This window comes from Amphiprion ocellaris, chromosome 15 (genome assembly GCF_022539595.1).
Source record: "Amphiprion ocellaris isolate individual 3 ecotype Okinawa chromosome 15, ASM2253959v1, whole genome shotgun sequence".
Lineage (NCBI taxonomy): Eukaryota > Metazoa > Chordata > Actinopteri > Pomacentridae > Amphiprion > Amphiprion ocellaris.
Genome location: NC_072780.1, coordinates 18242454 through 18268468, shown reverse-complemented (window position 1 = coordinate 18268468; position 26015 = coordinate 18242454). Strand labels below are relative to the sequence as shown.

The 26015-nt window shown below is 40.5% G+C and overlaps 1 protein-coding gene across 9 annotated transcripts in view; it reads right to left on the bottom strand.

Moving 5' to 3' along the window:
- phactr4a (phosphatase and actin regulator 4a) overlaps positions 1-26015 on the bottom strand; it is a 38676-nt gene that overhangs the window by 9341 nt on the left and 3320 nt on the right. For 3 of the 9 annotated variants that reach the window (XM_023293147.3, XM_023293148.3, XM_035958595.2), the window contains exons 2-10: positions 24349-24462; positions 22377-22421; positions 12835-13005; positions 12665-12745; positions 11256-12563; positions 8247-8624; positions 3197-3328; positions 2105-2675; positions 493-719 (exon numbers count right to left, since the gene is read on the bottom strand). In XM_023293147.3, coding sequence (XP_023148915.2) covers positions 493-719; positions 2105-2675; positions 3197-3328; positions 8247-8624; positions 11256-12563; positions 12665-12745; positions 12835-13005; positions 22377-22389 — 2881 coding nt within the window. In that variant the 5' untranslated portion in view covers positions 22390-22421; positions 24349-24462. Of the gene's footprint in view, positions 1-492; positions 720-2104; positions 2676-3196; positions 3329-8246; positions 8625-11255; positions 12564-12664; positions 12746-12834; positions 13006-19580; positions 19837-21797; positions 21944-22376; positions 22422-24348; positions 24463-26015 lie in introns of those variants that run through there. The other 6 variants (XM_023293146.3, XM_023293145.3, XM_055017917.1 and 3 more) reach the window with 6 other exon arrangements.

The following is a 26015-nucleotide window of genomic DNA, read 5'->3' as shown; positions in this document are numbered from 1 at the left end:
CTTTTTTTACTCCACAGAGCCTGGTGCCCTTTTTATTCCTCTGACCAGTCATTTCATCTTCAGTGGTGTCACAAAGTTATCTGGATCTCACTCTATGTGAAACTGAGTGAGCTCTCTTTCAAGTACAAAAAATACACGTTTTAAATCAATGCAAGCATTAGTTAGTGCATAACAAATTTAGTAGATGCAGCTGTGTCTCTGTATGACATTTTAAAGGTTACGGATCAAATTTAATTCAAGAAGTTTTATGCCAAAAACCGATTAATTTTATGTAAAACGGGAACAGTTTCCTCTACTTGTTAACAAACATTCTCCCATTAGCAATGCAGAATGCAGTAAATGAGGGAACAAAGTTGATGGCCAAATGTAGACCCGATGATGTAATTGCTGGCTGAAAGCTGAGGTGAAAGCTATTTGTAGGACTCTTCTTGCATCGAAAATTGAGTTTTACTTTTAAACAGGCGTGAAAGTAACATTACAAGTGAAACTTACTTGAAGGGACTTCTTCGTCATCATCGTCATCTCTGTACAGGATGGGGCCGTCGGAGTCGGACTCCTCTTCGCTGTCCCCGGGGCCTCCACCCTCAGGGATGACGCTCACTCTGGGATCTCCTATCAAACCTCTCCTGCTGCGAGGCTCCAGTTCAGGCTGCCGGGGAGGCCTCGGAGGCTGAAGCTTCCTCATCTCTTCCTCCATGTCAAAGTCATCGTCTTCTGGCCTGCGAAGGAACGCAGCATCTGTTAGAGAACTAAAACAGCTCAGGTTTTCTCTCATATCATCTATAGTGTGACAACAAATTGGGACATTTCCAGGTCTCTTGTAACCACTATCTGCCTTGATGTTGTAATCTGATACTGTATGCAACTGAGGGAATAAAGCTCAGTAATTTACTGGAGAGATTAACAGAAGACTTAACTCTCAATATTATATCCAGTAATAACGGCATTCAATTTTAAAAGATAGCTGAGTGCCCTGCAAATGAAATTTAAACTAATTTATAGTGCATGTAATAAACTCATGAATAAGAATTTGACAAACTGCAACATAAATGCACTTGTCAGAGCATCCAATCTGTTCCCATAAATTAACCTCTGCCTGTATTGATTTGAAGAGAAAAAGTCAATGATGTGTAACTTGATATTATATTTGTTCACAAAACACGTCTGAAGCAGATTACTCAAGTTCTCGGTCTTTATTTTGGTCTCAGTTGCAAAGGCTCATTAAGCCACATCAAGCCGTGGTTCTTCAGATAAAGGAAAATGTGTTATGTCTTAAATATGCTTCTCTGTTTTGATTTATTGAATAATATATCACTATGCTTGTTGCTGTGTTTGCATATTGATTAATTAATGTAGGTAGGCTCTCACCGTTTGGCTACATAAAGAACCGTATATACAGAATTCAGCTCATTCCCTTGTTGCATATTTGTATGCCAAGAATAGAGTAACTAACAGGAAAAGAAATAAGACAAAAAACAAAACAAAAAAAATTTAATGGAAAAAAATATATATAATGTGTCTATAATTAAACATTATGACACAGTAGGTTCCCAACAAATATAAACCATATTAAAAAACTTAGACAAACTCCTTGGCTGTAAATCTATTACAAAGGAACTACAAATTATTTGCTTGATTCTGTTGGTCACTACATCTACAAATCACGAATAGCTGAAAACTGAAAAATAGCATGAAAAGGCACATTGCAATTTCCCAGAACACAAGGGGGCATCTTAAAATGTCTTCTTTATACAGCTCAACTGTCAAAAAAATCCAACAATGTTCCCTTTACTGTGAAAGTAAAGCGAGGCTGCACATCTTCACATGTAAGACAATAATGGTAAAATTTTTGTAGTTTGTGCTTGAACACAATCATCAAGTTTATTGCAAAATAACTGAAGTCAGTTAATTTATTAATCAGCTGATAGTTTTAGCTCTGCATTGCTGAAGTTTCAGGGATTAAAAGAAACTAAGTGAACAGTTTATCAAGCTATACTAAAAGTGACAGAGGCAAACTGCTCTTCTTCAGTCTCAGCTTTCACAGCAATGTTGCTTTTTTTTTTTTATAAACAAGAATACAATGTACAGCATACAGGGCACTTACAGTCTGAGAGGTTCGATGGTGATAGGAAGAGAACGCCGTGGGTTTCCCCCCGCCTCTGTGAGGAAGTCTGGAGGAGACTCAAACAGTAGTGAGTGGGCCCTCTGGGAGCCATCTAGGTTGGGCTGAGCTGGGCCAGGGCTGGCCAGGGCTCTCTGGATGAGGATGTGTAGAGGGATGGCGGGCGGTTGGCTGGGAGGCTCGGTGGTTGGGCTGGGGGGATCAGTTTGCACGGTGGGCACAGATACAGAAGAAGTGGTGCTGGGCGGCTGCAGCGACTGAACCCTGGGAGGAGATGGAGGTATGTGGGAGGGCGGCAAAGGCTCAGTGGAGGCCTGAGGGACTGCTGCATTTGTCCTGTCCTCACTGTTATCCCCTTTAGAGACAGCAGGGGGCGCCAGTACAGGGGCAGCTGGAGGGTCAGTGCTGGGAGACTCTGGGACTTGACTGGGAGGGGACGGGTCCACAGTATGACGCTTGGTGACAGGGGTCATCCTCTTTGGTGGGGTTGGTGGAGAACGCTTAGCAGGTGCTGGGACTACAATGATACCACTGCCAGGCTGCGAAAGCTCTGCTGTTAAAAAGAAAGTCAATAGCAGCAATTAGTATTTTCTAATAGAAGGAAGCGCTCAATCAAAATCTACAGTCAGAATGAGAGGATGCACAATCAATCTGTATGAGAGTGAAGTTAGTTTAATTAACAAAAACAAGCAATAAAGCAAATATGTCAGTTTAGAGAGGAAAAAAATGTTTGTGTTTCTGCTGAGCTGCTTGCTGAGTCAGTGGAGGGTAACACACACATACACACATCAGCTGATGACTGCATCAACAGCCCTCATTAACATCCAGTGGGATGAACAAACACTTTCAACACACAAGATGTCCATCCAGTTTCCATGCAATGTTCTCTTGGCAGCACTCAGAGTATGTTAGATGAGTTTAATCAGCTCCAATGGCTACTGCAAAACACATGCGATGTAGGTCTTGTGTTAAAATGGAGGGGAGTTATTTCATGTGCTATGGAGGTGGGGAATCTCCACCACTAGTATGCAGGCTTTACTGAGGTGGATAGAGATGTGGCGCCCCGCTGGGTACCTGAGCAGGTCTGGCCAGCTCTGTGGCGCAGATACACAGGTAGAGAAAGGTAGAGGCCGAGCTCACTCTGGCGTCTCCAGCCGGTCCAATAACAAGGCTGCCTGACCTTAGAGCCCCTGTTCAATGAGGAAGCTGGCAAAAATGAGTGGAGATGTCAGGGATGGGGCTGGGTTTACATTCCAAGCTGGGAGATAAATACAGGGGGGTGGATGTAGATAAAAGTTTTCTACACTGTCCAGAAGCAGAGCAAGCATCCATCATCGGATGATAAACAACTTTAGAGGAAAAATAACTGAGCAGACCATAAGAAACACTTCTCCTGGTTACATAAAGTTCTACTGCAGTGCGGTACTTCCCTCTGACTCAAAGTTTCATTATGAATACTTTCTGACATTCCTGCTCATGCATGATGGCAAACCGTTCTCATTCAGGAAATAAAAAGGAAAGCCCGTTAGTCCTTGTCTCAACTTGTCCATCACCTTTAAAGCTAGACTGACTAATCAAACCACACATGCCTATGCCAATCACTGGCATATCTATTCCGACTGAATAGACATTTAAGTAAAGAACTGACAAATTATGTTTGCGATATGTAGAATGTCATTTTGATAGAGTCTGTCCACCAGAATGCAGAGGTGGACTGTTTAAATATAAAATGTTCCACTCACTTTGTATTGAGGCATCAATTTAAAGTTCTTTACTATCAGCTGATGTGAGCCTTTTTAAACTCCCTGAAATCAGTATCAGACTCATAAATGCATTATCATTTAAATTAAACTCTAAGTTTATGTTGAACACATCGTAGTGGTTTTAGGATGTATTTAACAGCACTTTAAAAACTTTTCAACTTGCAGTATGAAATATAATTTCAGTATCCAACACACTGGAGAAGACGTAAATGAAAACTAAAAACTGAGGATCTACCGGGATTGAGGTATGTATGTGTGTGTGTGTGTGTGTGTTTTAATACAGTAACACTCTCCAATGACGTCTACTACTCCTGTACTTCAGACAGTTATTCTGTACAAACACTTGTGTAGTAACAAATGTGTAGAGCCTCCACCGAACAAATGGTAGGGAAAGGTGTCACTGCCACAGAGACCATGTGAGTTTCAAACAGAAAGTACTGGGATGGGCTGCAAACAAGAGCAGCTGTGGCATGCTAGGACAAAAGATATAAAACACTAAAAGCCAATCATTTTTAATCTGCCCTCCAGAGAAGTGCTGCTGTTGTTGCATAAAGGCGCACAGACAAGCCGGTGCGTGTCTCCTCTCCAGAGACGGGTGACTGCAGACACTGAAACTGTTCAACTAGCAATGTGTTGGAAAACACCTACAGAGGACTACGACGACTTAGAAAAACAGCTAACTAGTAGAAATTGTAAAAATGTAAATGCTACATAACTATATTTATAGTATGTGGAGGCCCCATTTTTTGATGCATATTTTATGATGTACGACCTCATAACTGTATCATATTGCGTAAGACATTGTTGAGTTCTCTGTACTTCTAGCCATGATTGCGCTGTTTCCATACAAGTGGAAGACTCAAAACTGCTATGACAAATTTGCCCACAATGAGTAAAAACATAACAGCAAGTAAGAGAGCTAGAAATTTCTTGAGGTTCAGAGGGTTAATTCACAAAATACACGAAAGCAAGCAAATTAATTTGTATTCCCTGCAACTATACAGAACTATGAACAGATCTTCATCTAAGTCACAATTATAAACAAATGATTTTTGCTAACAACACACAAATCATTGTGATATTATTTTGGGATAAAACATTCACAGTGTGGGCTGGAAAAAAACAACTTGTGCAGCCCTTAGTAAATGATGTCAACAACAGCTAACTGGAATGAAGAATTAGTAAACCTGAAGTCCAATCAAGTAAGAATGGAGGTGTGGGTTGGTGCTACTTTGCCTTAATAATATTAAAACTTAATAATAAAACCCTCAGGCATTTTAAATTTCTGCTTATGTGAACCATACTTCACAAAAAGATCTCAAAAGACTCATCGTTATAAATTGCCGATTAGCATAAGCCCAGAGAGGGTTACAAAATGACTTTGGATATTTATCAGTCCAAAGAGGGGAAAAAAAAGAAGTCACAATAACAGCCAACAGCTTACTGGAATGACTGGAGCTGGTTAACATGTCTGTTCATGAGTCACACGCAAATCATTGAACAGGCATGGAAAACAAAATTACACATCTGAGCACCTGAGTTCACCAGACAGAACTTTGACACTCCACAACACTATGGCAAGGAAAGGTTTTGTGGACTGATGAAACTATACTACTGAATATGCAGCATAATGGTGTAGAAAGGGTACTCTACAATGGCATGATACCATCCCTTCAAAGACGAGCATGGTGGAGGCAGCATTATGATTTAGGGTTGCTTTGGTCCCTCTGGGCCTGGGCTGCCAGTGATTATTTAGAGGAAAATGAATTGTTTAGATGTAAAACGGGTGTGCACAATAACATCAAAAGAGATAATTGGGTGTTGTTAGCTTAAGCTCATTGTTTCTGTACAGACATGACTAGGCGTTCACTGCTACTGTAAGACACATGGGCAGCATCTAAACCTATTCATCAAGTCAGACCAGCAGGTTGGATTAAATTAGTAAATCACAAACCGAACTTGAAGCTAGCTCTTGTTAAGTGTAAATTTGCATGTTAGTTACTTTTGCACCACTCTGAAGAAAAGTGGTACCGTATTGGTTGGAAAGAAAATGGATGTGAGATGAGTCGTATTTGTAGCCCTAATGTTTCTTGACTAGAAAGTGGCTGTATATGGTGATTCTTTCAGAGTGTTTGATCAGGACAGTTTAACCAAAAGGAGGTTGTGAAGGCTCCTGCATCATGTTCAACTGCCACAGAGAAAATAAATTCATGACAGGCAGAGAGAAAAGGGGCTGTTACAGACAAGCTCAAAAAGAAAATCTAAAAATCCTAAATCACCCCCTCCGCGAAGAGGGCATGGGCTCTCCTGAAACAAAGGTAAAATCCTGCATAATTAAGATGAAATGACATTATAGTTTTGGACCACATGCACACAGGTAATTTTAAATAGTTCACATAATTTTTCTTGCCACTGTATCTTACTAATTACTGTTACACATGTGTGTATATAGGTGTTTCCTTCTTTACTACCAGTTTTCAAACTCTTACCAGACAGTAAGTAAATGTGATTTCCCTGACTCAAAGATGATGGAGTACCTACTTTCACCTTTGCACATTTAGATTTTTGTCATGCTGTATATTAAAAGAATCTCTTGCTGCACAATCTGCAGCAATACCACAATAAACATAAAGTAGCATTTGCATCTCTAAGATAGGTGTGGACAGAAAACTTGCACATCCAGCAAACCATCAAAAACCTTAACAGCTCAAAACAGGTTTTCTGTTGGACAGAGAAGAATAAGTCAGGCTTGAATAGGGGCTGCCTTGATTGGAAGCAAGGACATAAAAGCACTACTGCTGTATCAGCTCAACACCATGCTGCACTCATACAAACACAAAGTACACAAAGTCTCTGACGTCTTTTTTGATCTCTTTTTGGTCTATTTTAATTACAGCGCATGCTGTTTTACTACAACAAAGATGTCAAGACACCAAATATCAATTAGTCAAGGACTGACACCCTGTATATATCTTTTTCAATCTCTGTAGTTTAGTGGGTGGTGCTGAGCTGTAACACCATGTACCATTTAGACTGAGCAGCAGTTTATTGCTGTCCCAGCTTTGAGTCTGTACTAGTGCACATTCTTGATGTGGTGTACATGGTTTTCTATGGGTATTACTAGAGGCAATCTAGAAAAAAAATAGCAGACTTAAAGCAAGCTGAACATATGGCTAACAGCAATAAAATGAGGTCTCCAAACTCTACTCCAAGTTGGATAGTGAACAGAGCATGAAATGGAAATATTGTGATTGACAGGAAATTCAAAACTTTATAGTATAAACTTCCTATCAACCACCTGATGCAGCAAAGTCAGGCGGGCCTTTGCAAAGCACATGGCAGAACGAAGCATCGAAAAGCCTAAAAGCAATCACATTACACACACGCAAGTTGGTCTTTTGACAAAGTCCTAATTACAAGATGACGTTTCTAATTTAAACATCCACAAACAATTTGTTGAGTAGTTGCCTTACCAACTATGAAATGGCTTCTCTGTGGACACGTGGGCACCATCTCCATGCCCACTACAACTTAACTATGTCAGCGACAAGAGAAATTTGAAAGAAATTAAGATGCCTGCCACCTGCTACTTCGATGAAAAGGTAAAAGTAATGTATGTGATCACATGGGACCTAGCCATCAAATGATACACCATTACTTCATTAATAATAGTGCAATTATTTATTATTAAGTTGTGTACACTGAGGTGAGGAGGTCATACAAATTCCATCTGATGAAAGTATTCTGCAGAAGTCAATAGCTAAACACTTACTAGTAACAGTTTTCTGTTAAAAACAAGTGTTGGCAGGGACAATTGTTAGCTGAATGCATAACAAAACTGTTGTGACTTATACAATTTTAAGCGGAAACTGTCCAACACAACACAGAGCATGTACAATCATGAATTTCTGACTAACTGATTTAGCAATGGCTGTGCAGGCCCACACCGCTTACTTGCCCAAAAGGCACTCTGTACAATATGGTAGTGTGGCTTCACATCAGCAGGGTTTTCTGGTCATCTTTGTTAGAGAAAGAACTTCAGAAGTATGTGAGCCCCACAAGCAACATACCTATTATTGAATGCAGTTGTAACTGTATTTTTTCTGCCATCAGTGCCAAAACGGCAGTTATATATAACTCAGAGAGGATGTGATGGATTAAATCCAGTATATCATACCCTTGTTTCTCTAAGATCTAATACAGTTTCACTCAGCCTTGTTTATACTTGGGCCTACAAAACTTCTTTTGGGATAGTGTTTAACCAGTAAACAAAGACACACAAAGACCTAAAATCTGTTTATAGAGTGAAGCTAATTTCATGTGTGCAGGTAAACTGCAGAAGGCGGCGGGAACAAACTCACCAAGCAGTGCAGGGTTGCTGTTGCGGTTAGCGGGTTTGGGTGGAGGAACAGGTGGCTGCTTGGCATGGGGAGGGACAGGAGGTGGCGTGTCGGAGTCAGCTGAGGAGGCAGCAGCAGGGGAGAGCCGAGGAGGATCGTCTACTATTAGGGAGACTGTCCTCGGCGGCTTGGCTATAGCTACAGCAGCAGAGGACGAGGAGGAGGAGGAGGCAGAAGAGGATGAGGATGAAGAAGAGGAGGGGGTTGGACTCCTGCCTGACTCAGTGGAAGCACCAGTGAGGAATTTGGGAGGGAGCAAAGCTTGTTTGGGTGGGGGAGGTTCCTGCTGTGAGTCTTTTGTTGGGTGAGGGTCAGGGGCGAAGCGGACACCAGCAGACTCTACAGAGGGGGACAGACACACAAACACATACAGATATTAAAGGAGAGGTCACAACAAGGCTTCTAAGGTTGCTCTTTGGAATACTATGTAAACAGGAAACATAAAGGGGTCAACACACACACACACACACACACACACAGTACAATGCTGAGGAAAAAGCTGAGGTGTCAAGCTCATAAAATACGCAAATCTTTCCAAGATTACCCACAGGCAGGGAAACTGATCAAAGTCCTACAGTATAAGAGGATGAGAGGTAACAAGAGGATCTTAGGTTCACACAGCAAACATGGAAAAAGATCAAAGATACACAGGGGGGTTTGTTTTCCTTCTTCTGCTTTTCATCTTCAGCTAAATCCATGTATCAAAGCCCAGTATTTACTGTCTCAACATCAATCCTTTACCCAGAATGCTTCAAAACAGCACCATCAGGTGGCTGTCATCAGTGCACATGTTGCTGTTTCACTATAGCAAAACATTCACGAGTTTATTTACAAACTAGAATTACCGTCTCTTGTTTGTGCAGTGGTCCCTTGCCATAACGTGGTTCGCTTTTCGCAGTCTCACTGTATCGCAGATTTTTAAATTGTATTTATCTAATTTTGGATTGCGGATTTTTCGCTATATCGTGGGATTTTGCATTATATAGGCATTTTTATCTATTTACTATTTTAGCAGTAAAATAAGCATTTTTGTCTAAAAAAACAGAAAAAAAAATATAAAAAATGATAAAACTTATTAAGTCAAAATAAAATGCACAGCGTACACCGCTGGGCGCTGATTGGCTCAGCGACCATAACGTCAGTCTCCTCTGTCTATAGCATGTGTTCAGCATCTCGCCTTGTCCATTTCACATTGACGCCTGATCGCTGCACATATTGTTTTGCTTCTGCGGTGTTGTATTTTGTGAAATTTATGTAACTTTTTTTTCAAGCCCTACGATATCGATCAAACATTCTGTGCCTTCTAGGGCTTCTGGCACCGAACTCAAGCCTCAGAGGAAGATGCTTACCATCGCAGAAATGGTGGAACTCCTTAAAATGTATTTAAATAATAAAATAAATTTAAGGTTGCTACTTCATGGATTTTCGCCTGTTGTGGGGGGGCTCTGGAACCTATCACCCGCGATAGACGAGGGACCACTGTCTATCTCTGCCAAATAGTGAAGTTTGATTTACATCAGTGTATGTCCAAACTCATGACATGTAGTAAAGACTATGAGGTGTGTAAACTCATTGAGAGAAATAATGAATTCATATTCACTGTAGAGCCTAAAAACATAATGCCTCCAGCTACTGCTTGTGCTGATGCAGAGGTACAAAAATGCATTTTTTTTTTTTTTTTTTTTTTTAACTAGCACAGTGTGTATTAGCTCACATGTCTGCCTGAGAAATAAAACAGTTTTATCTACTGGCTCTGGTGAATAACATGAACTGTCTTGTAGGCTGAAAAAAAGATTTCATGGAAAGTCTATCTTCATCTGAAACCCATAAGAACAAATATTATGTCTGTCATGGTAATCTGGAAAACAAAGCACTTGACATGGATAACTGGAAGAGACAAACAAAATACATTTTATTTAAATTATTCAGGCTTGGATTCTGTCATTAACTAGAAAGTTGGATTACTATAACAAAAGTGCATGCTCTGTCTGAAAATGGCTCCCCTATGTCACAAGATATATATTTTTGTATTCCTGTAGAAGTCTGTGGACCATTGTCTAATGGCTTTCCTTATCTTAAATGAAAAAAAAGGGCTTTTTTTTTGCAATGCTGGTTTTGTCATACAATTAAAAAAAAAAAAAAAAAAAAAAAGATATTAAAGCATTTTCTGACAACACTGAAAATACATTTTTTTCATTCACACGTTTAATTTTTCTTGACAAGGAAGATGCTATCTTGGGTTAAAATCCCTTCAACACTAATCGCAAGTTTGGTGGTTCAACTCCCCGCCCCTCCACATGTTGAAATGTCCTTTGGCAAAACACTTAACCCAAAGTCGCTCCTGATGGCTGGCAAGCGCCTTGCATGGTAGCTCTGTCACCACTGGTGTGTGAATGTGTGAATGGATGACATGAGAAACAAGTCCCTCATCTTCTGCCTCATCTGTGATTATATTTGAAACAGACAACTTACCAAATTAAATTGCCTCACAATTCATCATTATCATCCCTAGCTGGTCTCAGACATATAGCCCTAGTTGGTAAAGAAATGCAAATAGGAGGAAAAGATAAAATTTTTTTGGACACGATGTTTCATCCTAGTCTGTAAGTTTGCAGTCTTCATAGTCAAGTAGAATTTTGTGGTCAAACTTTATTTTGATAAAAGCTATATACCTGAACAGCAGTTTCAGACATCTTCAAACTGTTTTGAAACTTTTTTCAGGACAAAAAGAAACACAGATGTTAAAGGAGTAGCAAGGATTATATTTTTCTACTGGTTGAAAAGAGCAGGAAAAGCAGTGTGTGTGTTTTTTTCACTGGAAACACTGTAACAAAAAGTGTGTCAAAAGGAGTGCCAGATGATGAGAACTGATTTTTCTAAACTTCTTTTGGAAAAGCCAGCAACTTAAATTTTGAGAAACGACACGTGTGAGGCCACCAACAACAATGTAGCACAAGGAAGAGATCTTACCAGAACGATCTCTGAACTCTGTAGCTGGACTATATCTGGGCAGCGTAGTCCGTCGGTCAGCCTCGGAGGCAGGTCGAGCCTTCTTGTTCTCCTCCGAGGAGCTTTTCTGTAGAGGAGGCCGCAAGTCCATCTCAGAGACAGGCCTGATTGCAGGCCGTGAATCATCCCCAGAACGCTGAAGCCCCGGCCTCTCTCTCCTCTCCTTCTCTTCCTTCTTCTCCCACTCATCTCGTCGCTCTCTTTCATTTCTCTTGGCCCAGTCATCAAATTTGTCTCTGTCCTCTCTCCTCTCTCTGTCTTCTCGTCTGTCCCTGTCATCTCTCCTATCTCGATCATCTCTTTCTGCTCGAACATCTTTCCTCTCCCTGTCTTCTCTCTCTCTGTCATCTTTTCTGTCATCCCTGTTGTCTTTCCTCTCTCTCTCATGCCACCGATCTCTATCGTCTCTCCTGTCCCTGTCGTCTCTCCTTTCTCTTTCATCACGCTCCCTTCTTTCCCTCTCATCCCGATCTCTCCGTTCTCTGTCATCACGATCTCTGCGCTCTCTCTCGTCAGGATCATTCTTTTCTCTATCATCACGATCCCTCCGTTCCCGCTCATCCCGATCCCTCCTTTCCCGCTCATCCCGATCCCTCCGTTCTCTCTCATCCCGATCCCTCCTTTCCCTCTCATCTCGATCCCTCCTTTCCCTCTCATCTCGATCTCTCCGTTCCCTCTCATCTCGATCCCTCCTTTCCCTCTCATCTCGATCTCTCCGTTCCCTCTCATCCCGATCTCTCCTTTCCCTATTGTCTCTGTCAGTCCTTTCATCTCTCCTCTCCCTGTCATCTCTCCATTCTCGTCTTTCTCTAAAGTCTCTGTCCTCTCTCCGGTCAGCTCCCCCATCCCGTTCCCTTTCATCTCGCCAGTCTCTTCTTTCCAGGTCTTCCCTGTCCTTCCTTCCTCTGTCCTCCCTGTCATCTTTGCCATCTCTTCTTTCTTCTCTGCGGTACCTATCTTCTTGTGGAGGTCCTCGAGGTAAAGAGCCTCCTCTTTTATCAATATCTGATGGCAGGCGGCTTCGTTTGTCCACATCCACAGAGAGCCGTGCATGAGAGTCCACGTCCAAAGGTGCCCGGTTACTTCGGGAAGCATCAGATGGTGCCCTGTTTCGACGTTCATCTCCCTGGGGTGGCCTGAGGGAATTCACCTTGGTGTCAGACTCCCCTCGAGACACTCGCACCCCTGCTTCCGACACCCTGTCTACATCCATTGGCATAGGATGCCCATTTTTCATTGGAGCTTTGGAATGGTTCACGTCGTTACTCTCTGTCCAATACAGACACAAGCAGTAGAATAAGTGCCATTAAACACAGAGGTAGTGTATCTACAGAGTACTATTTAACATAAACTACTACAGCTACACCTACCATTCTCTGGGATGTCCTTTAGAACCCCTCTTGCAATCAATTCTTGGCGACTTTTCCTAACTGAAATCTTTCTTTCCAAAGCTGAAAAAAGAAAAGCATACAAATAAATCAAGCTTGATGCAATGCGCACAACAGGCAAACATTAAAAAAAATCCTTGTAGCAAGCATACCTATAGATGTCTCAGCAAACTTCTCACTTGGTTTCTTCTTTCTCCATTTCCAGGGCTTGAAGATCCTCCCCATTTTGGAGAACTTGCCTTTGCGTTTGGTTGGAGGTGTTCCCCCACCAGAGTTTCCTTCTTCACTCCCTGTTGTGCTTCGTTGGAGGTCAACCTCATCATCTGCATGAACATGAGACAGTGGAAAACAAAATAACTGAATTTAACTAATGGAAAGTATTTTTAAGTGAAGCAAATCTTTAGCAAAAAGTCTCATTTGATGGAATTGGGTCTCTGGGACACTACAACTTCAATGATAGATGCACTGGGTAAACTAGGTACATCTGCCAGGAATCTCTGTGTACCCAAAAGGCAAAAGCAACAATGTAATACATACAGAGATCAACAACATGCACTAAAGCCAGTTATACCTGTTTTAAAATCTGACAAACAATATTGCAATAATAGCACGTTCAAATTGATCGCTTACACTGTAGATTCACATTTATTTACACACACCATTCACTGTGAATTTAACGTGACTCGCTACTACATTGCATTGTTAAATCCCTATTATCTTTCCACTTATCAGACAGTTCACAGTTTCTATTACAAATGGGGCATGGAGGAATTTAATCTGTAGTCCTGAGAGCACACATTCTCACGACAATTGTTAGTGGCCTGTGACAATAGCAAACACCACAGTTCAGGAATTTTCTGCCTGAGTGTGAGGTTAGCAGCAAGGACTTAATAACTGATTGTAATGACAATAATATTAACGCTAAAAAAATTCTTTCAGGTCTTTCTATAGACTGCCAATCAAGTATGGATAAAGGACACCATAAAAAAGCAGCATTATATCCAAAACATCAGGCTGAGACACAGGTCAATATCAGCTTGAAATATTAGCAATTCAGTGGTATGGTTCAACCTACTTTGAGAGGATTCTCACAGCAGTAATGTGCTTGTAAGAAATTGTTGCTGAATCTGTATTTTGACAACAACACTACAGATTTTTCTGTAAATCAGTGAGAGGTTAATGGTGTCTTAAAATGTTTTTCTTAAGCTACCCCACATATACTAACTTTTAATGTGTATATATTTTTATCTTGCCCCTAGTTATGTGTGGTATTTTAAGAAATTATGTAACCGACTCTGAATAAGTCCAACTGAAATCCATATGCCGTAATTGCAGGTCATGCCACCTTCATGATTCTACACATACTGCTCAGTGTAGCCGCCCTAATAATTAAATTAACACATGTACCTTCCTGCACATTAAGTTGTGAAACGGTTCCTCCCTCCTACCTGCACTTAAACTGTCGGCCTTCAGCTCGGCTCTTTGCCTGCTGCCATGAAGTGCAGTGTTGAGTAACTGACTACTGCCTTTCGACTCATCACCTAAGAATTTTAATAGTGGTTTCACACCCATTTACGGTTGTCCTACTATTTTCAGCAGCATTAGACCTACTCTGGGATTCTGAGTCACGGTCTCTGTCATAGTTGTGTACTTTAATTTGCTTAGATTATTCCCCTCATAAATCTTTTTTTTAAATACAACAGCATTTAACTCCATGCGGTTGTAATCAAACTGAAACCAAGAATTGTAATGTTTGGATGTCACTGTGATGTGACAAATGCAGAGGATGGTCTTATATCACTGCCAACACTTCTGTGGAAAAAAAAAAAAAACAACATAAATTCACACCACTCTGTAAGTAGTAACAGAAGTGGTAGGCGGTAAGAGTGCATTTGGACCAGCCATGTTTAGAGGCTATATTCTTCGTTATGACCAGTAACTCAGCCAGCAGCTTAAAGCCTGAGTTCTTCCCTATATAAGAAGTCTAACCTTGTCACAGTTCCAGCCAGAAGAGACAGACTGCTCTGTTTTTATCTTAGATTATTGTCAGTGAACTCTCAAAGTTAGGGCTTAAACCTGTGTTTTTAAACATATTTTTTCCAGAAAGTCTTTGGGTAAATGGTTTCTCGGAAGCACATTAAATCTGTACAACACAAACATGTTAAACTCAGCCAAAGGTTGCAGTAAAATTAACAGAGCAAATGGCATTTGACACCACATAATTACAATATCAAATCAATCAGTCAATTCATTATCACTACAATGCTCACAGTCTGAGAAAATGCAAGTTGTAGTTAACCGAATGGAAAACTAGATCAAATGAAATGAAACAAGGAAGATATTCCTCTACTAATACAGGAAATCTGCATGTGTGTTCTTCGCCGTTCTTGACAACTGTTCATCTGATCTGCCTAAACTTGGCAGACGTATAGCTGGGGAGGTTGTTTGGACAAGCAGTTCTCAAGAAACATTTAAAGATACATTAAACAGCAGTCATGGCGGTGCAAAGATGGTTGCACCTGATCAAAGCACAGAATTCCCTAAAGAACAAGCTACAGCTAAAACACTTTGCACGCAATCTTAAGTGTGGGAGTATTTTAGACAGCGACCAATAATGTGGTACTCTGTAAGTACAGTAAACTGGAAGTGGCTAATCACACCAGTACAACTGAAAGCATCCCTGAGTGCTTTATGGAGACTGTAACAACAAACAGCACAATCCTGTTTACTTTTTGTCTACAGCCAAGCATATTATAGGATGTCAGGATTATCAACACGTGGTAGTATTACTTAACATAGAGTGTCTTAATGTGTCTTAATTACCCCATATACAAAGTCATGTCAGAACCAGCAGTGCAGTTTTCCCCCATGTATCGTCCCACATCATTATTCTGACACTTTTGAGGCTGTATTGAAAGTATTTTCTGTCATTATTATTGGCCATGTATGAGTGAGAAAATGACCAAGTTGTTTTAGTTATTTTCTTTTCTCCACATAGATGCAAAAATTTGCTAGAGATTATAATAACTGCAAGTCCCTGCAATGATGAAGTTCATTCATGTCACAACCATTTTTAAGGTTAAGTCAAGTACTTATGTAAGAATACTGATATTCTAGCTCAAGGAAAGGATTGCCATGACAGAGTGATAAAATTAATCTATGCAGCCTTTTGAATATGAGATCCACTAATTTTCTGATCAGGCATCTGTGTTATTAATATTAATAACACTAGACCACAGCAGTGACGTTAGTATCTGATAATAATAACTAGATGATTAAATAAAATGTTTAAATAAATAACAAGACAATTTTTAATATTTAGTTTGAGTAAACTCATCAGAATAATAACATACTAATAAAAACATTATCTTAACATTGTACATTAGATTAATAAAAAATATAATCACTTGGTCAATCAATAAAACAGTGATTATAGTAAAATAATTGTTGGGTGTAGCCTCTGTTTACTAATACTCAGAGCCATGTAGAGAGAGAATTGAGTTAACATTGTCTTTCTGTAGCACTGGGTATACCAAATAAGGTATCAGCTGTTTTGAGCTCTAAGGTCAGCGTTCTGAGAACCCCGAACAGTAAGTGTCGAGTGTGAAGTAGTCTGTATAAGAGGTTGGTCAATAATATTGAGAAAACCTCAAGGAGCAATACTGAAGGCAAAGCACTGCAGTGAGAAAAGATGCCAGACAAGGTGAAGTGATGGGATCCTTTCACAAACACCACAACTGACTGATTTCAGTTGAACAATATCTGACAGAGGAAGGGATAACCTGTCACATCGAACACTGACTGGTATTGTTCTATAAGCTGCTGGTTTGTCACACATGTTACACCGAGAAATTGAAAATGGATTGTTACCGCTTACAATCACTACAAAACCCACATCCTGAGGATGAGTTTTTCGGAGCCAAAGATAAATGTGGCCCATGTTAAGATTTAAAAAAGAAAGCTCAGGGTCCTCTGAAAAAGAATTATATTAAATGTCAGTAATGATTAATGCATTATTCATAATCACCTATAAGAAGTTGATCAATCAAGAACATGAGAGCTGACAGCTTGAGCGTTGTGTTTGTGAATTTAGATATACACTTTTCCTGAGTTTCCATAGTTTATTTCCTTGTAAGTGGAGGTGCCAATCAATCAATACTGGCAATATTATGAATATGCCATTGTTAACTGCCATCCTCAACACTCTGTCCTGACAAACTTTTGTCCTACAATTGTTAATTAATAATACCCCCAGATAATAACATCTTCTATTCCATAAAAGCATGCCTATATCTATATGTTTCACAGCTTGTGCTACTGTTGGGATAACGTGTGTACAGTGGGCAACCGCAATCTAAATCAATATTGTGGACATAAAGCGTGTAGTTTTTCATGTGTTGAGTAGAGCAGAGTAAAAAGGTGCCTGAATATGATCTATGGGACAGTATTACAGTAGTGTTCACCTTCCAATAAGTTCTGTGTGGGTAGCAGACCTTCTTAGTAATATATAAATGGGTAAAGCTCTGTTTTGCAGGACTGTCAAGTTCAGTCCCACTTCTCACATAACAGACTAAAAACTGGTTTCACTCTACTGGGGTGTACATACAGAATGCACAAAATCCACCGTGGGGTATTAACCTCAATTTTGGAAGTCATGGTTTGGCACATTGGCCCAGTAGAGACGAGAAATGACAAAAACTTCAAAATGCTGGAACTCAGATCTTTTCTGACTCTGACCCTTTTTGCTGCACATTTCACATGGAATTTTACTATCCTTTCATTACTGGCATCTTAATTTTTTTCAATCCCTGTCATTGCAGTAAATAGCAACCACCTCCGAGCAGCAACCTACACACTGAAAATGGCAAGTTTTGACGACAATTCAAGTCACGCAGTAAGGCCTGCCTGCCTGCTTGGGTCTTTCATGAATTAACCAGCTTCATAACATGCTTGCGTTCTTGTGTGCAAATGTTAAACCAAAACAATTGATGATTTACATCTGCTGGAGGAGGCAATTGTAGACTGCGATCAATCCAAAAATGTGTTCAACTCATCCACTACACCAATGGTAGATCCATGGGAAGCTACAAACTATTGATATGCTACATTGTGTCATCACATGCCAGGACAGAAGGATTTGGAATTATCACCACTTTGTATTTGCATTTGACACATTTGTATTCCTGGACAAAAGACATTTTCAGTCCTCTCTACTTCTAGCCGTCGTTGTGTTGTTTCCATAGAGGTGCAGGACTTTACTTCACAGTAAAAACAAGACCAGAGTGAGTAAAAATGTGGCAAGACCAAAAAAAAAAAGTCTAGAAACTGCTTGGAGAAGATGAAAGGTAATAATAAGATAATAATTAATTGATTGTTCAAAAATAAAGGTAGAATTAGTTGCAGCCTTTATTTTAGTCTTGGTTACCTGACATTCAAATGATGACCCACTACTGCAAAAAAAAAACCCAAAGAAAACGTCCATTCACATAATGTGCTTAATTATTCTGTCTCTCCAACCTCTGTATGATGTAATGCAGGCTGCTGGAGGCATGTGTGAAATCTCGTGCTGAAATGCAGGCACACCGGGGTCGGTGAACTCTGTGTAGATCACTGGTTCTCTCACAGCTATTCCTGACACCAGTGAATTCTTAACTGGGAGGGGTAGGGTGGCGAACACTGGGATAACACTGATGTGGCTTGGCTGAAACAGAAGCAAACTGTGATACGGTGACCTTGTGTTACTGTTTAGCATGATAATTGGAGATGGCCGCTATTCTCAGCACATAACTCCTGGCGCCAACTTCCAACAGATGAGGTGGTGGTGGAAGAAAAAAGTAATCTTACAATGCTCAGAAGAAACACTAAGGTATTAGCTACAGGTTTGAACGTTTAAACTGGCTCTAAAGAGAAAAGCTGTTTCAGTATCAACTATCAACTGTAGTCATAGCACATGCTTCTGTAAATGTTCAGCCATTCAAACACGAATAAAGCATTAGAGCTGGACTAGGCAGCTGACACTAATGCAATACTGTACTCCCATGGTCAAGCTATCCATATGACTCATGCCAATCACATGACATGATGACACCAACATGTCACGAATAACACACCAGAGGCAAAAATACATCTCGCAATGAGAGCAAATATGTAACGGAGAGGATGTTCTCATGTTACTTGTTTAATACAAAATGTTAGTAGAGAAACTACACAGTAACACGAGGAGCAAATACTGATCCAATGCAGCAGGTCACGACCAACACATTAGTGTCAGGAAATATGAGTTTGTGATGCTATGCAGAAGAAAGGAGGCAATTCAGCATTACATAGACACTGAATTCCAACAGTTGCAAGCTGTATTATTACAGAGAATTGTAGGTGTGCAAATACAAAATCTCCTTTTGAAAGCAAAAACCAGTTCTAAATGTTTGAACTGTTATTAGCTACCACAGACGGAGGCTTTGTAGACCTGTGGACAAGTTGATTTGATAAGTTCAGTTTTTGAGTTAAAACATGTGGAGAGCTAGTGTCAGTTAGTGCCTTGTACCCCTCAAATCTTGGTTTTCAGATATGCTCCTACAGGGAGATGGAGTACTGTGTGCACACAGAGAGAGGTTTGTGTGGTTTGTACATTTCACAATCACCACATTCCATCTGCATACATTCTTCTACACCTGTCTGTGCCTGCTGCCTTCCAGTTTCTCTCTGCTCTGAAAACGCCTGCTCATATCTATTTCCTTTGCTGGCTTTCCATTCTTTACAAATGCAAATACCTCTGCCACATTGTTTCTTCATCCAAAAATCAGTCAAAATTACAAGAGGTTCTTTACACCGTTGGTGCTCGGACCCTAATTATGTTCATGGCAACCATTAAGTTCTGAGCTCCTGGCCTTGGACTCACCCGTGTTGTTCTGGGCTCGTTGCTGGGCCACAGTCTCGCTGCTAGCACTGTGTCCCATGCTATGGCTTCTGTCCCTGCTGGCCTGCCAGGCGCTGCCTCTCCTGAGGCCCGCGGCAGGAGAGGAAAACCTAAAGCCACCTTACCCTTCTCCAACCACACAGAGCTCCTGTAACTCAAGACCGTCTTGACTGCTCACTTGTGTCGTTTAGTTTCTCTTGTCTCTACAGTCTTGCCCTCCCCCTCCCTTCAGCCTGTGTTATTTGGTTTCTCCCTTCCTTCCTCCCTCCTTCGTCTTCTCGCTTTAAAACACAAACACACTCACTCCCTCAGTTCTTAAGTCCCTCCCTTCTTGGAGCACTGACTTCATAAATAAGGTACGCCAATAAGGTAATCCAGCAGTCTTAGATGCCTTTCATTCTTGAGAGCAGATTTTTTGGGGGGGCAAAGTTCACAGCAGGCGAGCTTTGAGGCTTGGCCGGTCCAGCCGACAAGCCTTGAGGGATTTGCAATGCAATGGGGCCCCCCGCGAGCACCATTTTACAGACTGACAAAACACTACTCCCTGAAGGGCGATGGGCGGGCTCTTATGGGTGAGGCAACTCGAGAAGTGGAAGGTGAGCCGGGCCAAGGTGGAGCTCAGTAGCAGAGAAGCGGAAGTGACACAGTGCAGGTGTCCAGTGACTGTCTAGGGATTGTCCTTTTAAACCCTGAAATGTTGTGCAAACTGATGATGTGCTACTTTTACAGCTTCACCTCCTCACTCATGTTCACGTGAAAATGCTTTTATTACACATTAGTCCAAGCCTCTTCTAGAAATAAAACCCATGCCTTTGAAAATTCAACAAATTCAGCAACTGTTTAAGATTACATACTGCACCTCTATAAATCCTCTTAAAATGCTGAAAGAGCAATGATTACGCAAACACAAGACAAAAACTAGACTATCAAAAGATGTTAATCTCACCTGCATGTCCATGCAGGCAAGAGACAGAGCAGCCAGGCAGAGCCTGAACATTTCTGTCAGAGCAGTGTGATTAGATTATATGTAATAAATGTGAGGCAGCTCGAGGAGCCCTTTATTCCACGTTAAGAGATAAACGTGGAAATTAGGAAAAAGGAGCTAAGATTTTTTTCTACTGCTACTCAGACAGTCTGGAAGTCTGCACAAAAGGACAAGACAGTGCAGCATAATGACCCGTTCAAGACATTTTTTTTTCCAACCACATGTGCGAACAGAGAGATTCAATGGCAAAAATGGATTCTTTTTAACATGCTACTGAGTTAGGATGCAACACACTAATATTTAAAACTTTTATCCTTTAAAAAATAACAAAATTAAGTAGAGGTTTGGCAAGCAGCAACAGCAAACAATCCCTGTGCTTTCAGGACATTTGATACATCCTGAGAAGCTGGCTTCAAGATATGCAGCATTACTGTTGCTCCCTCTACAGGCCAATTACAGCTACAGCACAGCAGCAAAACTTTGACACAGGAATCTGTGGAATGCAAGCCCACAAGTCAGCTTTTTGGTGCAAGGATGGCAATAAGGATAAGCGTCCTTCAAATCATTGGTAAATAAACAGAGATGACAACCTTCCCCATTTTCTGACCTATGACTCATGGCACTAAAATCCTTCCCACTCTTTCCTCATAGCAGCAGCAGATGGAGACAAACACATTTTTTCAGGCTTTTAAACTATTCTTAACTGGCAACATGAAGAGCAGTTGAACAACAATGTGACAACTCATAGACATACTGTCATTGTGTGTCATCGTGACAACCCTGAAACATGCAAATAATAATGCAATGTAACATGAGACCTCATATTCGATGAGTTTTGGGATAAAAAAAATGAGCATACATGACGCATTGTGGCTACTTGACAGCCCTATCTTCATGTCAGAAACACATCACTTTTAGAACAGAGCCCAGGAGGAAGTGCAGTTTATTTTTACTGCTTGGCCACAGGGCCAGGCAGGGATGAGTAGATCAAGCTTACTTAATCTGTTCCTGCCATGGCCCAGATATCTAGAAAGTGCTTATATCACGGCATGTCGGCAGACAAAGGCAATAACTGAAATTTACTTTCAATACAGTCTCAAATGTTCTATTGTATAAACAACAGGCATAGCAAAAGCCAAGATAGACCACTGCTGTTTAAAGGAACTGAAGTGTAATTCTTTTACATTTGACATCCAGAAAACAGCTTTACTCACGAATATATTCAGACTGCACAGCCATCCCTGGTGATTCCGCACAGATGTATCAACTACACAAAAACAGTTGAGCCTAGAAATAAAGATCCTCTGGACCGCGTCGGTGTATCGTGATATGCAGAAGTTGTTAAGTGATCGAGGTCAGTGGTGAAATAGACACAAGGCCAAGCGTGGCAGAGCAGCTCCACTAACCTACAGGTGTGTCCTCTTGGTGAGGGCCAATCAGATAGCTGCAGTGATAAACAGCACAATGCGTCACACAGCCAACCCCTTGACAGACAGCTTCATAACCTAACGCTGTGTGTGTTGATTCATCACTTTCTGTCATCATGATACTGTGCCCGGGAAAGGTCACTCTTGCAACAACCAACATATGCTGTAATTATTAAAGCAATCTTGAAATCAGTTCAGATTCAAGTTTTTTTTGAGGGTTTGGTTTATACTGTTTAATACAAAATACGTACCAAGAAACTGATACAAATGGCATATTTGTGGAGTACATTGGAATAAAATGTTAAGCCAAACTTAAAATGTTCAAACTACATAGTGGAAGTAATGAAGAAAACAAGTTTTTCTTACCAGGATTTTCCATCACAGTGTCCAAAACTCAGCAGTCAGCAGTTTCTGAAACAAATTAACATTCAGATCAGTATGAAACCCATAAAAACCAATTCAACTGTAACTGTAAACACAGGAAGATTATATAATTTAAAAAAAACTGTGTCTAATTACAAGAGTGATCTGAAACAATATGAACAGAACACATGTTTTACTTCATTATTCCTTTCACTTGCCATCCCTCAGGACACAATCTAGCCAAATTCACAGCTAATACAAAAAAAGAAACTTGAATAAAATTGAAGATAATTTCCAGAGGTGCATGGAATCCCAGAGAAACTTTGGATCTTATAAAAACATCGGAAATTACAAAAGTTATTTCACTCAATGGGAGTTCCACACTTTCCATTACTACTCAGCAAATCGATGAATAACTCTCAGGGCACTTCAATAGATTAGATGTTCTCTGCAGCAAATAGGAAACAGATTGAAGCTAAACAAAAGCTCTGTTGTGTTGGCCAAAACAAAATAGCGCATTAACTACTTCAGACACTGACTAAAAATCGATTCAGAGCTAAAAGGTAAATGAAGTCATGTAATTCTGATTTTTTTTTCCAAAAAGAAGTGAAAACAAAAGTCCCACTTAAGAACTTATCGAGCATTTGCAGTGTTAAGGAAACATTCTTTCTCATGAGCTAAGGAACCAGTATTTAAAAAAATAAATGCACATTTAACGCTCCGATATTGCTGATTAGTTCTCTGACATGACATGCTTCATATAATACACATGTGGACAAAATTGTTGGTATCCCTCGGTGCTGAAAGAAAAACCCACAATGGTCACAGAAATAATTTGAATCTGACAAAAGTAATAATAAATAAAAATTCTATGAAAATTAATCAATGAAAATCAGACATTGCTTTTGAACCATGGTTTAACAGAATTATTTTAAAAAATAAACTCATGAAACAGGCAATCACTGCAATCAAACCATTTCTGTAACTGTCAGTGAGACTTCTGCACCTCTCAGCAGGTATTCTGGTCCACTCCTCATGAGCAGACTGCTCCAGTTGTCTCAGGTTTGAAGGGTGCCTTCTCCAGACAGCATGTTTCAGCTCCTTCCACAGATGTTCAACAGGATTTAGATCAGGGCTCATAGAAGGCCACTTCAGAATAGTCCAATGTTTTCCTCTTAGCCATTATTGGCTGTTTTTAGCTGTGTGTTTTGGGTCATTATCCTGTTGCAAGACCCATGACCTGCGACTGAGACCAAGCTTTCTGACACTGGGCAGCACATTTCTCTCTAGAATACCTTGATAGTCATGAGATTTCATTGTACCCTGCACAGATTCAAGAAATAGATAAATCTATAGCAAGTAATATAGGAATAAGAATTTAAAAAAGAGAGAAATAAGACATTGTGGGTTTTTCTTTCATTAACCGAGGTGTACCAACAATTTTGTCCACATGTGTATCTGTGCAAATGCAAAAACATGCACTGCTTAAACCAGACCAACCTCATTAGCTCCACATTGACTGGGGGTGGAGGCTCATATCGTCAAGATCAAGGACAAAGGAGCAGCTGACATTGACAAACTGAGAATTTGTGTTTTCTTTCCCAGAGAGCTTCACAGTAGCTATTCAAAAGATGGCCCTGCTTGCAATTGGTCAAAATCAGTGGGTGCGGCTACATCATGACGTTACCAGAGGTTGGTCCTAACAGTATCAGGCTGCACTTTGGAATGTCAAAAGTCTCTAGAGACTAATCTCTGGTAAAACCCAACCCATGTCACTGAATAGGCTGCACAATGTGTACATTGCAGAATAAAAGGGTGACTGTGAGCTAGCAGGCAAGTATTTGACCTTCTTATCAGGTGGACCAGGTCAAATTGTTTTATCAATAAAAAACAAAAACTTTTCTGTGAATTCAGCTGTAGTCATAATGGAAGAAAGTTACTTCAGCTACAAAATGCAGTCCTGTGGTGAACTTACTTGTACTGAAGATCATTGATCAATAAAATCTTCCCCGGAAACAGTGTGCTTGCAGTTGAGCTGTGACTTCTGGTTCCAGCTGTACAACTTGGCAGCAAAGTGATTTCAGCACTCCTGTAAAATACACAAGCACGCAAATACTTAAACAGGATCGACTTCCTTCTTGGTAGTGAGCTTCTTTAAAAACCTGCTGACTAAGCGGTTTATTCGATAAGCTTTTAGTTTGTGCCATTTTCTTGGAATGTAGCACCAATCCTTTAACCAAGGACAGAGCCATCACCACTGACAAAGCACCTACAAGCTGTTGTATTAATAATATACCTTTTACCTCACGTGTAAACTATACCACCAGCTGTTCTATGAACTTTTACAGCACCGACAGCAGCTGGCCAACCCCTCTGCCTGATCAACTTTGGTTCAGTCCAACTGGTTTGACAAGTCTTAGACTATACTGTACACACACAGCACATGCTCAACAGCTGTGGGCATGAAGGCACTGTACATCACTTCAGCTAGTCCTCCTCTCTAATGTGTACGCTCCTGATACACATCACCCTTAGCTTGTCCTTAAAATGTGCACAGGAAGTATCCTCTACAGTGTAGGAGATTCAGAGCTTGTCTACCTGATTTTTTGCCAGGAATCAAAACATTTCAGGTTCATCAAACACAGTTAAACCCTTAAAGTGAGCTGATCCACTAAAATGAGCTCCCAGTAAAATAAACAGTGTAGATTTATTTACTGTAGAAGTACATAATACACAATAATCACTAGGGCTGGACCCGCATATCCGAACATCCGAATATTCGGTCTAGACAGTGGTATCCGAGTATTTATTTTGAGATGCGAATATTCGGATTCGGATTGATCGCCAATAAATATACAGTAGACAGTAACAGCGCATATGTGAAAGAGGAACTGTTGGAACTAAAGCTATTGCATACCAAACACAATCACTGCACAATTATTTTGGAAGAATATCATCAGTATAAAATAATCATTAATCCAAATATCTAAAAATCTGTACTAAACCAAGAAACTAAACCAGCTATATTTGGTTTTTGCATTCCCAATAAAAAAAGCATACTCAATGTATTATTCATTATTTCAATCGAGCCTATAAAGACAGAGAAGTTGATACGCAGTTGAACTCACAAATAATTCACTAGATAAAGTTCAGCACCACTGCAACCCAATTCTGTTCTCAAATATCCTCCCTGTGCCGCTTCAAGCTGGCAGCAGAGCAAACACAGAGGCGAGTTAATGTGCACCAGTTTGTATGTGTACATACAAGCAAGTAAACTACAGGCAGCAGACTCAGCGCAGCATTGTAGTGCTTGGAGGACTCAGGACACCACGTGAACATGTCCAAACATACACAGGCTCACATCCAGTCCTGTCATTATTTAACAGAGCATCCAAAGGTTGAGCCTGCCATCTGATTTACCTACGTTTCAAGTCATCGCTGCCATGTTGGCTTTGTCAGTCTACCTCACACTGTCTAACTGAGCTTAAGAAATAGCTGAGAACAAATTAAACGGCAGGCAAAACGGCAGCCAGATTTTCAGGTTTGGTAATAGGATCCAGCCACGGTACATCAGCACTTTCACATGGGTGCAAGTGTACACCTTTGTTGTACTGTAAAAGGAGGTCATCCCTCACGCCTTCA